The sequence below is a fragment of the Vigna radiata genome, chromosome 1, assembly GCF_000741045.1.
Source record: "Vigna radiata var. radiata cultivar VC1973A chromosome 1, Vradiata_ver6, whole genome shotgun sequence".
NCBI classification, from domain to species: domain Eukaryota; kingdom Viridiplantae; phylum Streptophyta; class Magnoliopsida; order Fabales; family Fabaceae; genus Vigna; species Vigna radiata.
In genome coordinates, this window is record NC_028351.1 from 17,713,204 (window position 1) to 17,728,909 (window position 15,706).

Here is a 15,706-nt window from a genome sequence, read left to right on the forward strand (position 1 = left end):
TTAAGTAATTAAGGGCCCATGATGAACACTATAAATACAAGTCAAAGGTGAAAGGTAGTTGGTTACATTGAATGCACATTTATTTCACTCTCTCTGTGTCTCTACCTTTTTAACTGATTGCTAATACTGACTTGGGCATCGGAGTGCCATCAACAGGTACCCGGCCGGACCTAGCTAAAGTGAACATCTATCGGAAGAACTTGGAGAAACAGGAGACCGGACGATTTACAGAGAAAAAGTGTGTAGGAAGACTTGGAGATACTCACAACCGGAACAGTAACCTTTAAGAAATTCATAGAATTAAAAATGAGTAACAATTGTTAGCGATGGATGGAGTGATCCACAAATAAGATCCCTTAGAAATTTTATGATTGTTACTAAGAGTGAAACAATATTTTTAAAGTCGATAGACGACTCTAATAAGATAAAGGACAAGAATTTTACTATTAAATGCATGAATGGCATAATTATGGAGGTTGGTTAAAAAAATATGGTACATGTTGAGAAAATAAGAAGTTGTTAATATTTTGATGATGATACCAAGTTCAAAGATATAAAGAGAAGCCAATATTTGTTTGAAATACTTGTAATTTTTATTTTTATTTTGCATTCGTAATATATTTAGAAATCCTTGTAATCTTAGTTGAAGTGTTTAAGGTTAAGTATAGAAAGTCACAAAGCACTACCACTGGATTATATCAGAAAAATATTTATTTTTTTCAAAGTACATAATGATAATCGATTATCACTTACGATAATTGATTAGTATCGAGAAAAATATATTTTGAGAAATGATGTGAGAATAATCGATTATTGACGATAAATTATTTTAGAAAAAATTTCTTTTGGGAATTGATGCAAGAATAACTTATTGTTGCTTGCAATAATCAATTATTTATGATAGTAACAACTATTAAGACAAGATAGTCTAGAGACTAGACCGTCTAAACAACTCAGGTTTTGAAATTTAAAAAAGATATTAATCAAAATATCGCGTTGTATGAAAGTTGTTTTAAAGAAATAACGTCTAAGAGAAAAATATTTTTGAACATCTTTTATTAATGAAAAAGCTTATATCAACGTTTTCTAGACTATATTTTCTAATGGACAAAGCTTTTTTGAATCACATTTAATAAAAGGAAGTGTCTCTCTTATTGAATAAACTAATAGACGATATGAGCAACAAACGTTTCATAAACAACATCTAAACGCCTAAATGAAAAATGTCTTTGATACCGATGTCATTGAAGCTATCAAATTAATAGTACTTTACAAGGTAACTTCAGAATTGCAAAGTTAATAGTTAAGAAAGTACATAGGGTTAAAGTAACCTTGAGTCGTTTTCCAACGAATACGGAATTGCTTTTCAATATTTGATTCTTATGGAGGCTCTCAAAGATTAGTAAATGTTATGCAATGCTTAAAAATAAAAGTGAAAAGCTATGCTGATGCAATTAATGTTTGAAGAGTGTTTGAGTTTAATTAAAGAACGAGTAGGAGACTTAGAAACAATTATAACGAAATAGACTAATTCCACTGCTTTTCCAAGATAGATTCATCATCGGTTATCCACAGGTTATTGTTCAATTGATTATTTTTCGAGTTTCAAATTAATTAAAGTACATTCTTAACTAATTTAAGGGTGATCTTACAATTAAGCATAGTAGATTTTTAATCAAAAGCAAGACCTTTCTAGATTATTCACAATAAATTCAACCAAAGTACATTCTCAATCAAATCCTATTATGTTTAATCATGCCTATTCTTAAATCTCTTAACCAAATTAAAAGTTAATTAATCAAAGCAAATTCTCAATTAATTATAGTTGAAATTCTTACCATTAATCAAAGTACATTCTCAATTAGTAGCAAAAGTTCGTTTAATCATATGAAAGTTCCTAAATTCAACCAAAGTACATTCTCAATCAAACCTAGAAACTCTTGAACTCATATATTAATATGAATGTAGATTCAAACACCTTATGATTAAAAAAATCATTACTTTTAATGTGATTGAGAGATGAAAGACATAGAAAGAGGATAACTCAAATCAATAATCAAATAAACAAATACGTTAATTCCATTTAACCTCGAAATCCATAATGAAATCATAGTAGAATAACCCTAAAAGCTTACCCTCCATGAAAGGAGTAAAATACATGGTAAAATAAAATGAGAGAGTGGTGGATGATTGTTTCCCAATGGAAGAGTCTGATTGAATGAATGAGTCCTCATTTCTGCTTCCCCTAGGTGTCTTTATATAGAGATTGATTGGGCTTGAATTCTGAATATTGTGTTGATAAAACTTTTTATCTTATATCTTCCAAATAATTAAGGGTTAAATATGTTTTTCGTCCCTTAAGTATCACACGATTTTGGTCCCTACTCAAAACTTTGATTGTTTTTAGTCCTCATAGTTTTGAAACTCTAGCTATTAGTCCTTATAATTGGACGGCGTTAACTTTTGTTAAATGTGACAAACGGTTGTTAAGACTCCGACAAGTGTACCGAATCGTATCAAGTAATATAAACAGTAAGATAGAGTATCGTTTTCCCTAGAGACTCATTGGCCTAGATAGTCATGTGATTTGTTGATTATTTAGGACTTGAGAAACAAAATTTAGTGTTTATAATGCAAGAACGAAAATAAACATGCATGCAAGTGTTGATTAATTGACCAAGAAAATACACAGATGAATGATATATGGATGAATTATATTGTTGGGGTTTACGACTTTATCATATCCACTCTCATGTATTTACGAATTCTACTCCTTCATTAATGTTAATGCCACTTTCTAATTTACCCTAAACCCGATGTCTCGGTGAAGAAAGCGTACTCCTAATTACTAGTTTACAATGTCTTGTCTCCCTAGCAATTGATCATGCATTACATTCGCACAGAAGCTTATGTTTAGGTAATATTGCTCTCGAGAGAATTTCCCCATGTCTAGATTTCCCCGTATGTGTCCATATCGACAAAATCAATGATCATGCAATTGAATGAGTTAAACAAAGCATGCATAGAGTATAGAGGAAAAACCCAAACAATTAATGAAGTAGAGCATATAGATTAAGAATCAATTCAATACATGAGAGTTTCAAAGGATTACATCATTTCTTCAACAACAATGGAGGTTTAGTTCACCATAGACATGGTGAAACTAGATGAAAATAATGAAAGGAATGAAAGTTAAAACCCTAGAATTTGTAGATTGGAGCTTCCACATCCAAAATCCGCCTCCGAGGGATGAAAAGAGTGTTTTTGTGTCTCCTTTTGCCAAAAGATCCCCTCTCTGGGTCATGCAAATCAATATATAGTTCATAAAAATTAGTAGAAACTGGCCTAGGCCTAAGATACTGGCGCTCACCGCTGGATTACTGCTAAGCGGTAGGCACGATACTCATAAATGTCGCTTAGTGTTGACGCCCAGGCGTCTGATAGTGAACTTTCTGAAGAGGTTGGTGCTCAGCAGTGAAAGTGTCGCTCAACGGTGGCTGCGACACTTGATTTTCCCCTCCGTGTTGGCTCTTAGGCGTTGTCCAGAGAACTCCTCCACGAGACTGGCGCTCAGCAGTGGAATTACGCTCAGCGGTGCCTGCGATTCCTCTTTTAAGCACTTTTCCTTCTTCTCTTGAGTCCAACTCCTTACTACTTCAGCTTCTTTCATCCAATTCATGTTAATTCATGCCAAAATAAGGAAAACCAAGCATAAAACCAAGAAAACCACCTTTGACTCTCTTATTCTCTAAAACCTAGATGTTGTGCAGCCAGTAGTCGTGAGAATGTTCTTCTTCCACCTTGGTGATTTGATGCAGGGCTTGCTCCACTGCCACTTGTTCCAGGTTGTGATGTTGTTTAAGGTCCTCTTAGTTGAGAAGTCCCCCTTCTTGATTTTCCTCCACCTTGTGACGTTGATGGAGCTGGTTGTGCTTGAGAAACTCCTGCAGTGGAAGTTGCCCTTGTGCTGCCAGATCCTCCTACACTTGAAGTGCCCCTTGTGTTCTGTAAATTGAGTAAGCAACACTACAATTATCATAGTGTAAATAATTATGAATGTGTAAATAAGTGAAGTTGTAAAAGAGTGATTTTGTACCTTTTTCTTTCCCCTTTTACATGTTCCTACATTATGACCAAATTCATTGCAGCTGCTACACTTCATAAGAAGATTCTTCTTTGACAATTTTGTATGACTCATATATTCATCAGTCTCCGTTCTTCTTAGTTTTTTAGGCCTCCTAGGGGTGTTTTATAAATTAGAGGCAGTAGTGCACCAGATTCAGAAGTAGACCATAGTTGTTGTCCATTGATTGGAACAATTTCAAGGCCATAACAAGTTTCATAAGCCTCTTTCTTGTAATAAGGATGTACATAGTCTTCAGGGTTTTCTACTTTGTAATTTATGGCAGCCACAACATGCCTGCAAGGTATTCCTACCAAATCCCAAAAGTAACAACTACATGAATGGTTACTTAGGTCAACCTTTTCATGTTCCTCACCCATTTCAACCTCTTCATGTTCCTCACCACCATCACACTCTTCCTCACCACCATCACACTCTTCGTCACCCATTCCAACTTCTACAGCCACATTAACATGTGAATCCTGTTGCTCAACACATTCACCCTCTAAATCATATTCCTCAGCACCATCACCCTCTTCCATACTCATTCCATCCTCATCTACAATCTCAGCCACTTCTTCCTCATGTAAATTAACCTCTTCGTCACCCACTTTGGAAACCACTTCCTCCATGTCCTCTATGTTTCCTTCATCTGCCTCTTCACAACACGTAAGAAAGTGAACTTCCACTGCCTCACTAAGAACATGTTGAACATAGATTTCTACCTTTTCCTTATACTCCTATGCATAGTTAGCCAAGTACAATGCTTCCCTGTCATAACTCAATAATCTCAGATTATTCATCAGCCTTTGTTTGGACCCCTTCCACCATAGTTTTAAGTCTGCATCATACTTAAATTCTTTAACTATTCCAACTGCTTCAAAATACGACCAACGATCCGGACCAAGTACTTTGATCACGTGTATCTCTCCTCCAACATTCTATAGCCCCTTATTAGTAACAAACTTCCCCCATGTGATGCAAACAAATGTCAAAAACCATTTCTAGACCTACATTTAGACATCAACACTTTACACCCAAATTCGACCAACCATAACCGAAAAAGAAAAACAATAGCTTACCTTGATTGATTACGCTTGTCTTTCACACCCACCGTTTCTTTCACGAGCACCGCAAGGAGCACCGCAAGGAGCACCGTAAGGACCACCGCAATGACCACCTTCATAGAATGCTTCGAGTGGAAGGTTTTGAGTACAATGCTTGGAGTACAATGCTTCGAGTAAAGGTTGACATTTTTAAAAGCGGGAACTAAACTAAACATCAGAACTTAACTTAGGGACCAATAAAGGATTTAAACCATTAAATAATTATAAAAATATTTGGAAGATATTTTTTGTTGATAAAGTCTCTTATCTAATAATGTAATATCTCCCAATTATCTTCTAAATAATCCAAAACATTCAAGATATATTTGATTATTGTGGAGATATAAAATTATTTGAGAATATCTTTTCTAGATTCAAAGAGATTTGACAAATATTATCTTTTGATATTTATTGATATAGTTAAATAAGGTGATTATTTAATAATATCAAATAAAATATCTTAAAGTATATTTTCCCCAAACTATCTTTTATCATAACATTTATGAATTATCAAATCCCTTTTTGTAGCAAAAATAGAGAAAATCGCAAGATCCAATTTTTGTTGTCTCTTCCCTCTTCTTAGCTTAGCCAAATTTCTTCACTTTTTCATGTTATGCTTGGATTGACTTCTTGTGGTCTTGATTATTTGCAATTCTTGGATTTATCTTTAAGGTGTCAAGAAAATTTAACCAATTTATTTTCACACCTCAATGAGCTCAACGTATAACATCCAAAAATAATTTATACACTAAAAATCACTTGTTACCCTTTTAATTTTTAAACCCGATAACTTCAATTGTCACAAATCCACCTTAAATGAACCATTTAAGCACAAGAATTTCATCAAAATTTTGAATTTAAACCATAAATGAAGGCATAAATATGCAGTCATTACACCCCCCACACTTATCCTTTTGCATTCTTGGGAAAACTTGATTAATTTCAAGACTTTGTTCTCGATCATTTTATTCCATATTTGCATTTGGATCAAAAGAATGAATCACACCGGATACAGATCAATATGTTGGGTCTATCGTGAAGGAGGTTTGCATGCAGCAGATATGTCTTTTCTCTTATCACCTTTTGTTGCTTTTGAATGTCGGGCATTTAATGACATTTAATGCTTGTTCATAATAACAAAGTGTTTTTTACGTTTTCTATCATTTAGGTAGCATTTTATCATTTAATATTTTCTCTTAAGATACTAGTAGTTGACTAAGGACTTCATCGTTGGACAAAGTATGGTGTTTAGCTCATGGTATCGTCTAAACTATTATAAACACTTTAGTATTCTGCTTTCTTCAGCTAGAGCGTTTAGAATGTTTGTCCTCTACAAGTTTTTGGAATATTAATTGATACTTTTAAAGGGCTTTTACCAAAAACATTGTCTCAACACTTTTGCATTCTTTTGAGAGTTTGACTGATTTCTGTTTGGAACAATATAATTTTTGCTTTTAACACAATTCTCATAGACACTTTAACTTTGAGAATCATTTAATATAGCATCTCGTTTAGACATAAGTGTTTTTCTAAGGCTTTCCTAAGTAGAGAATTTAAGCTTAACAATTATGTTTTTGCTATCTTGATATTTTAGTGATGACTTCTTCATATTCATATTTTGTTTAATGTTGCTATGTTAAACTTTAAAACATATGAGAGCGTTTAGATATATTATTCTTATAGACGACTTTGTCTTAATAGTAAATAGGTTAAAGAGTCTTTTAAAAGTAAAAATGTTGTTTCAATAGAAAATCATCTTCAGTTGTTGCATATAGATCTATTTAGACCTACAAGAACAATGTCTATGAGCGATAAACGTTATGGACTAGTAGTGGTAGATAACTTCTATAAGTGGACATAGGTTCTATTTTTTATTCATAAGGATGAGGCATTTGAGACCTTTTATAAACTCTATAAAAGAATTGAAAATGAAAAAGGTTGTAAAATTATTTTTATCAGAAGTGACCATGGAGGAGAATTTGAAAAAGAATTATTTCAAAAGTTTTGTGAAAACTCTAGCATCAAACATAGTTTTTCAACTCCAAGGACACCCCGTAATAAAATGGAGTAATGAAGAGAAAGAACAAAATTTTGCAAGAAATGGCCAGATCCATGTTAAATGATTTTAACTCTCTTAAACACTTTTGGGTTGAAGTAATTAATACAACTTGCTATATTCAAAATAGAGTATATATCACACCCATTTTGTGCAAGACTCCATGAGTTATGAAAAAATAGGAAACCGACATTTCTTACTTTCATCCTTTCGGATGTCAATGTTCCATTCTAAGTACAAACGATAATTTAGGAAAATTTCACTCCAAAAGTCATAAAGGAATTATGTTTGGATATTTTGAAACTTCCAAGGATTTTAGAGTTTATAACTCTAGATTGTCTAAAGTAGAATAAGTTATTCATGTAAAATTCAGTGACCTTGATCCTAAAAATAAAACGTCAAAGTTGGATGATGAATTCTCAAAATTACAGATAGACGGAACAACATCCAAGGTTGTCAACGCAGTGTTTGCACCTGAAGTGTTCAGAGATCAAAGTGAAATCAAAGCATCTGAAACTGAAAATGAGGAAACTGAAAAGAAAAGAGAGCCTAGTGTCATAAATAATCTAATGGAGAAAAATCATCCAAAGGATAAAGTAATTGGTCACATCAAAGAAAATTTCAAGACTAAATCCTTCCACAAACAAGGCCAGATGGCTTTCATCTCCCAAGTGGAACCATCTAATGTGAATGAAGCCCTAGAAGATGAATTTTGGATACAATGCATGCAAGAGGAACAGGATCAATTTCAGAAAAATGGAGTGTGGACACTTGCAGAGTCACCATAGGACAAGGACATTGCTGAAGCATAATGGGTATTTCGCAACAAAGTAGACGAAAACGAAAAGGTAATAGGAAACAAAGCAAGACTTGTAGCAAAGGAATACTCTCATCAAAAAGGTATTGATTACACATAAACCTATGCATTAGTAGCAAAGTTAGAAGCTATCAAAATTCTATTATCCTTTGCAAGGTTTAGTAAAATCAAACTCTATCAAATGCATGCAAATAGTGCATTCTTGAATAGTGAAATTAAAGAAGAGGTGTATGTGGAACAACCTTCCATTTTTGAAGGCTCAATCAATCCTAAACATCTCTTCAAACTAAACAAAACCTTATATAAATTAAAACAAGTTCTTAGAGCGTGGTATGAATGTTTAAGTTCCTTCCTCATTCAAAACAGTTTTACACGAGAAAAAATAGATACCACATATAAACATTTCAATTCTAATTTTATTATTGTTTAAATCTATGTCGATGACATTATTTTTGGTACTAATCAAGAAGATCTTTGCAAGAAATTTTCTAAGTTGATGCAGGATAAGCTTGAGATGAGCATGATGGGTGAACTCAAATTTATCTTGGGATTGCATTCGATGAGTACATATGTGTAGTATGACTTTTCTCTCTGTAATCTTTTTCTGTGACCATTCTCTATGTCCCCTTTTCTGGACCTAACCCCTCTTTCTAGAAATTCCTTTTCATGAATGACTCTCTCCCCAAATTGACATTCCACAAGTTATAATGACCTCTGTAGTCACTATTAATACAAAAACATCTTACAATTCTTTTATACTCTAGCACTGTTACAATTATACTAACAACAAAAACCAAAAAAGAGTTTGCACTTGAGGATTGGTTGTTCTTAAAGATTCAACAATGCAGACATTTAATTAATAGTGTTACATTAACCATCCAACCCTACAAACAAATTGGCTAATAGATATTATGGGTCATTTCAAATTTTGAAAGAATTAAAGATGTTGCTTATAGGTTAGAACTAACCAAAAAACCAAGATTCATAATGCTTTTCATATTTTCTTAGTGAAGAAACACCGTGGAAGTAGAGGCAATAAAGTGAGTGAAGAATGATATATAAATAATAAATTTAATATATATCATTTGCATAATTATCTATTTTACCATTATACCAATTCTTATACTTCAACTATTAACTTATTGACCCAGTGTCTTTGTTGAGTTAATAATCGATCCAAGTTTTAGAGTATTCATCATAAAAGGATTAGTGCTAACCAGGTAATTACATCAANGGTTTAAATAAATTCTTCTGGTTTGTTTGTACAAAAATTGAATAATAAACTCACGTTACAATTGGAAATATACATTTTGATCAACCTCGCTACCCTTTAAATTCTCTACATGAGGAACACAAAATTGGGTATGCAAGACTCAAATGCTGAAAAGGTAATGTGCCTAGTTTTATAAGACAGCTACACTCAAAATTAAAGTAAGAATCAGAGATCTTGTTAAAGATCCACCATTGTAATACTGTGACAAGCACCCTGAATTTGTGGAATTGGTAGATGGAGCCAATGATGTCCCATTTATGCTGCTACCATTTTTTCCGTGACTATTAAAATATAGAGACACAAAAAAGTTATAAAAAGATGCACCATTAAATTTTCAGCTTTTTTGTGAAGAAAAGAGAACTGGAAACTAAAGAAAAAGAGACTATTAATGTGTCAGGTAAAAGAGAAGGCAACAAAAAGAACTATATCAAGTATAAGGATATTTACATAAGCTTGAATTTATACCTTCCAGGAAATATACAGGAACCGTGACCTGTAACAATGAAAATAAATAGATCAGGTATGTTCAAATGATGAACAACATTTATGCATGCAGGGTTTTTTTCTTATGTGCAGCAGAACAGATATGAGTCAAGCGGAAATGGTCAACAAAGGGAAAAAGCTGCAAAAATAGCAACAATAACTACAATTGTAAAAATTAATTGACAATTTTAAGAGGCTTAATCTTGAGCCAAATGAGGTAAAAGAATGCAATCACGTGTGTTTAAGTAACTAGAAATAAGGAAACAACTATTAAAATTTTTAAAGCTAATCACTGTTGGGAGCCAAGCACACCTAATATGTTCCCAAGAGAATAAAAAGGCAGAGAAAACGGCCATATTTTGTCATCTATAATTTCAAAGATGGTNTTGAGACAATCTCATGATATTTGAATTTCACAGTTTTATACATTTTCATAAAATACTCACCCCCAAATAACTCTACAGAAACTTGGATATTACGTGGTGTGTACGTTTGAAATCAAGTAGAATGAGATGTTTGGTAGAGTATTTAAGTGTTTGGTTCTACCCCTCCTAATATTAGATTTTGAGGGTTGGTTTCCCAAATACTTTGGTACTAATCATAACAGAAGTTTTTCATCAAAATCCAAACTGCTTGTACCTCCATCATTCATGAAATCTAGTTATGTTGTGTTATATGTGCAAGGGTACCAACTGTAAACATGTATTTCATCACAAGCCTGTTTTGGATATAATCTATAAGTTCTTTTATTTAGTTTAGGTTATTTAGTATCTGATAGTTTTTTCTGTTCTTGGGGTTTATATATCCATGTATTCCATTTTTTTCCTTTAATNAAAATTTTCCTTTTCTGTATNTTCCTCTATTTTTCTGATGTTTGTTTTCTTTCTCCCTCACTCTTGAAGAAACTCTGATAGCTTTCGAGAGTTTTTCTATTGGAAACAAGGAGCTTTTCCANGAGAGAAGCCAGAACAAGTACTTCTAACTTTGTATTCAAATAGATTCTATGTCCACACTTTTGATGTATTTTCAATAGCTGCATTGATACTTTTCTATCCCACAATGTAGATGTGACTCATAAAAAGTTCTATGTAAAGACTCCTTACTTGGATTTGTAGTGGTGACAGAGGCAACTCCTTTGAAATCACAGGTCCCAGCAGATTTAGCCATCTGCTGATAATAAGCATTGATAGCATATGTAGCATGTGCAGCCACACTATTTGGATCATAACAGGGTTGACCGTGCAGCAATGGAGAACAATCCACCTTCCCTGGTCCACAAGCCCAATCAAGTGCAGCCTGAAGCATCTTTGTATCTGCATTACTCTTGGCAACACAAAAGGTTTGGTTTGTTGTGTCATTTGCAAATACAGTACCAGCATTAGTCAAGTGCAAGGTATACACTGGAGCTCCATTAGCATAAAACAGACCCCAATTATTCTCAGACACTGGACCTGTTCTCAAGTCTTCATTATAAAGCTCATAAATATAAGTGCTAACTGAAATTCCAGGTTGCTTAGGAGTTCCACTGTTGTTAAGGACGTGCCTGATCAAGTTACTATTGTAAGTGTTAGCATTATCAATAGTTGCATCTGGCTCGGATGAATCTCCTTTGGAGGGCCATCCTGACTCGGTGACTATAATAGGAATTTTGGTAAAGTTCAAATATGACATTGCAAAATAAGCAGCATCAACAACAGCATCAAAGACATTAGTATAATGCAGCATGGTGTTGGAATCTATAGCTTCTTTATTAGGAGGCAAGGGCCGGAACAAAGCATAGTCTAGAGGGATTACAGCATTGGGTTGCATGAAATCATAATAAGGGTACACATTGAGCATAAGATAGGAACCTGTTGATTGCAAAAAGTTGAGCAAGGGAACCATGACAGGATCCCAAGTTTTATTAAAAAATGCCTGAGAAGGTGGGAAAGAGTCAAGAATGATAAAAGAAGAGTGTGGAGTAGAGACTTTGATTTGTTGATCAAGATTGGCTGCAACTAGAGCAGCTTGAAGGAATTTTAGTGCTGAGACTAGAACAGGAGCTGCATTTGGGAGGGATGTCAGCACTTCAGAACCAACTGCTATGGCAGTAATGTTGGTAGCAGGAACATGAGCTATGACATTGCGTTTAACCCAATTGGCAGCAGTGGCATTGGACTGACCAATGCCGAGAAGCTGGTCATTGGGAACAGAAACAATTACACGGATTCCTGTGTTGGCTAGTGCACGAAGCATGGCTCTGTCAGCATCATATAGTCTAACATGTTCGATACCTTGAGTCTTGAGAAGGGCCACAACTTCTGTTGGACTTGGCATGTTAGTCACAGCTGAACCAATGTTCACACCGACAAAAGCATCTGCAGAGAACAACAACACATGAAGCCCTTTTGACAAACAGATAATAGATCTTTCAATTTCAGAAGAGCTAGCCAAAGTTACCACATAATAATGATGAAATAGAACACTGAATTCGATTTATAATAAGTAATGCAATGCAAATGCAGCACCACCCTAAATAAACACAAAAAGAAAATTTCACTTGTCCATGTTACAGCAAATCTAAATGTGTAAAAGGATTTCTTTTCCTAGTCTTCCATGATTTAAAGCACGTAGCTCTTACATGACCAGTTGGTCATATAATACTGCAGAAAGTGAAAATTATTTAAAAATGAAAAATTCAAGTAATAGCTTTGTTAGCAAAGACTAACCGTGAAATAAATTTACTTTAAAGAACACATTTACATTAAACAAATTCTTTGAAATGTCAAAAACAAAACAGATCTACCTATTGATATGACCAATTTTGGTAATTACTAGTACTACTATACTACTAGTCCCTAATTCTATTCCCATGGATTGCTAAGGTATTAACTATCTCATATCGGAAGCATTTTTTTGAGTACACCATTTGGTTCCAAAAGTGTCACTCTCTCTCTCATATATTTTACTATCATTGAAGGACTAATTTGAAGAATTTTCCACTGATGAAGGGACTATGTAGCATCATACTTTAGAGACTACTATTCCATAATTTCATTTCATGGACCTTTTAGGAGAGAAGGTGATACATCAGGTCCTAATTGATGGTTTAATCTTTTTTTTGTCCCCCCTCATTGGCTTGATCCTTGCTTGGTGCAACAAGAAAAGTTGCTTTCAGAGGGTTTCAAACACTAAGTCCATCTATTTAAGATTAGTTTTGGCAGCGGGTAGATATATTATTTTTATCTTATCTTTTACTTTAGTTAATTTGTTATTATTTATTATTTGTATTTTGAGCTTAACCCATATTTCTTCTATTAATAATACAATACCCTATGTGAATATCTAACATAAGGAAGATTAATCCCACATATAGTTTTTCACCATATTTAACATGATATTTAGAATCAGGATTTTTTAAGAAAAAATTAAAGTTGCCTCTGCCACTACACACGCCGCTACCGGTAGTGACAACATCGTCTACCGCTACCGGTGGCAACATCGTCTACCGTTACCGTCGGCAGCATTGTCTACCACTACCGGTGACATTGTCATTTACCACTGTCACTACTGGAGTTCTAGTTTCGATCAACAATCATACATTTTTTATCGTCTCGGCCAGGTGACCACCATGCCATCAACAACGTCTTCATCGAAGCTCCTACGTGCTCTTAGTGCCTTTTGAAGTTGTAGATCTTCTCCTTTCCCATCATGCGTGGTGGCACATCTCCTTTTTGGCAAATGTTGAGGTCACTCTTTTTCATCTTTCAGATTCATGGTTGCACGTCGTGTCACCTCTCAAGCAGCTATTTAGAGCATCGAAGTCGCTCTTTTTCTTCTTCCAGATGCCTTGATTGGAGAATCTTGGATTTTTAAAGTTTTTCTCTTGTTCATCGATGGCTTCTTCCGCTGATGTCTCTTCTAACCTCCCTTTTGTCCCTATTGCGTTTGACTTGTCCATATATACTTTTTCTCCAATAGCAAAGTTGGTTTTTGTTAATTTATAGGTGTAGTGGCTCTTCAACAATGACCTCTTTATCCAATGAATTTCAATAATGCATTTCTCAATGGCAATTTGCAAGAAGAGATTTATATCGAGCAACCTTTCTCAAATTTGTTGCTCAGGAGAGTCTTCTGGGTTTGTATTTCGTCTTCTATGTTCTCTTTGCAAATCATTAACAATTTGGTTCACTCAAGTGGAGAAAAAGATATTTTCACTAAGTCTTTTTTATTATATTAGTAACAACCTTGGTACATACCATTTGTATATGCATCATCTTGAAGGGGAATGTTATATATATTATCTTTATCTTTATCTTTAGTTAGTTTGTTATTATTTCTTATTTGCATTTTTAGCTTAATCCATATTTCTTCCATTATAAATAAAATAGCCTTGTATATTCAATGCAAGGGAGATTAATTTTATACATAGTTTTTGTTATATTCAACAACAACCGATCCATAACTCTTGGTTTTCAATGTACATTCGTAGTAGATTTAATTTTTTTACAAGAATATTCCAACCATAACCACATAGCATAACTTTTCTGGGGAATGGCTTTATAACCAAAAAGTAATACAAAGGAAATCCCATACAACCACTTTCAGGCTAGTTTTTGTTCTAGTAATCTGCGACACAATCAACTGGCCAGAGATATAATGTGTGTCACAAATATAAAAGTACTACAATCCATGAACGTGAACATCTTTTAAGAATATTATGGTTCATGGAAAGAAGGAGAACTATTCAATAATTTAAGAATCCAGGTCAATTTACCTGTCTACTTGTGAAGACAGCCAGCTATTACATTTAGCTATAATTTTCAGCTCCACAAGTGAGACAGCTAGAAAAAAACAGTGAAGAATTAAATCCTTCCACAGTTTATCTTACAGCCAAAATTCTACGAGAACATGAGGCGGAAACTTTAAGAACAAAACAATAATGTAGGGATAGATTGGCTAACTGTTCATCTTGTTAATGTGTAAAACAAATCAATTTCCTTATCAAATTTAAAGTTGAAAATGAATTAATTTACATTTTACAGATTAAATGCAGAGGCTAGAATAATCCATGATCTACTTTGATTATCAAGTCTTATGGAAACCAGGCCTAAATGTTACTTCTAGCATGTTTTATTTAGCAAGTGTAGAGAAATTTTCATTTATTTTTCAAAAGTAAAAAGTGAAAGCAAATAAGAGGGTCTGTTTGAATAACCCTTATGGATCAAACATGCTCAAAATAATTACTGTTTCAAATAAGTTGAAACAAATACTGAGTTCTATTCACGTAATACCACCACCATTCCTCACTAAGGGTATGTAAATCTATGACACTACTATTTTCACAAAAATGTGGTTAAGTCCAACTACAAAACAGTGATGAGTTGGGACGCAATGACATTATTCCCAAAATCCCACTAAAAGACAGGAAGGACAGAGCGTAGATTCTGCACAAAGAAAAAATATATTTCCCAAACTTTCTATTTCAGCTTTGTCATTTTCATGTTATTACACGTAACAAGGCTAAGCCTTAGTAAACATTTGAGCTAAAAATAATTATTACAGTAGCCACAAGAGAAGCAAAACTGCTGAAAAACAACACTTTCTTTTTTAAGACAATTATTGATTCTTCAATACATTGAAATCTATGTGATTTCACTAATTTGTAAATTACACCCATCTAAAGTAAAATGGGACCCACTCATTTAATGTGACTCATGTGAATTTCACAATTAAAAGTGTTCATAATGGGTTGTGTTATACAGTGAGTTGCTAATATTTTTCAAAAAGTTATACATTCACCACATAAAACAGAGGGAAAGAGTTTTAAACCCACATGGAGAATCTTAAGCATGACAATAAAAAAAAA

General features: G+C 33.8%; 1 protein-coding gene across 1 annotated transcript; it reads right to left on the minus strand.

The window, feature by feature from the left end:
• Positions 1–9,326: 9,326 nt before the first annotated feature.
• LOC106767946 (glucan endo-1,3-beta-glucosidase 3) lies at positions 9,327–14,723 on the minus strand. The gene is made up of 4 exons (XM_014652916.2): positions 14,615–14,723; positions 10,962–12,215; positions 9,841–9,868; positions 9,327–9,656 (listed from the first exon to the last, which is right to left on the minus strand). Exons 2-4 carry the CDS (start codon positions 12,172–12,174, stop codon positions 9,506–9,508), a joined length of 1,392 nt encoding a protein of 463 aa, XP_014508402.1. The 5' UTR covers positions 12,175–12,215; positions 14,615–14,723; the 3' UTR covers positions 9,327–9,505.
• Between the last annotated feature and the right edge of the window lie 983 nt (positions 14,724–15,706).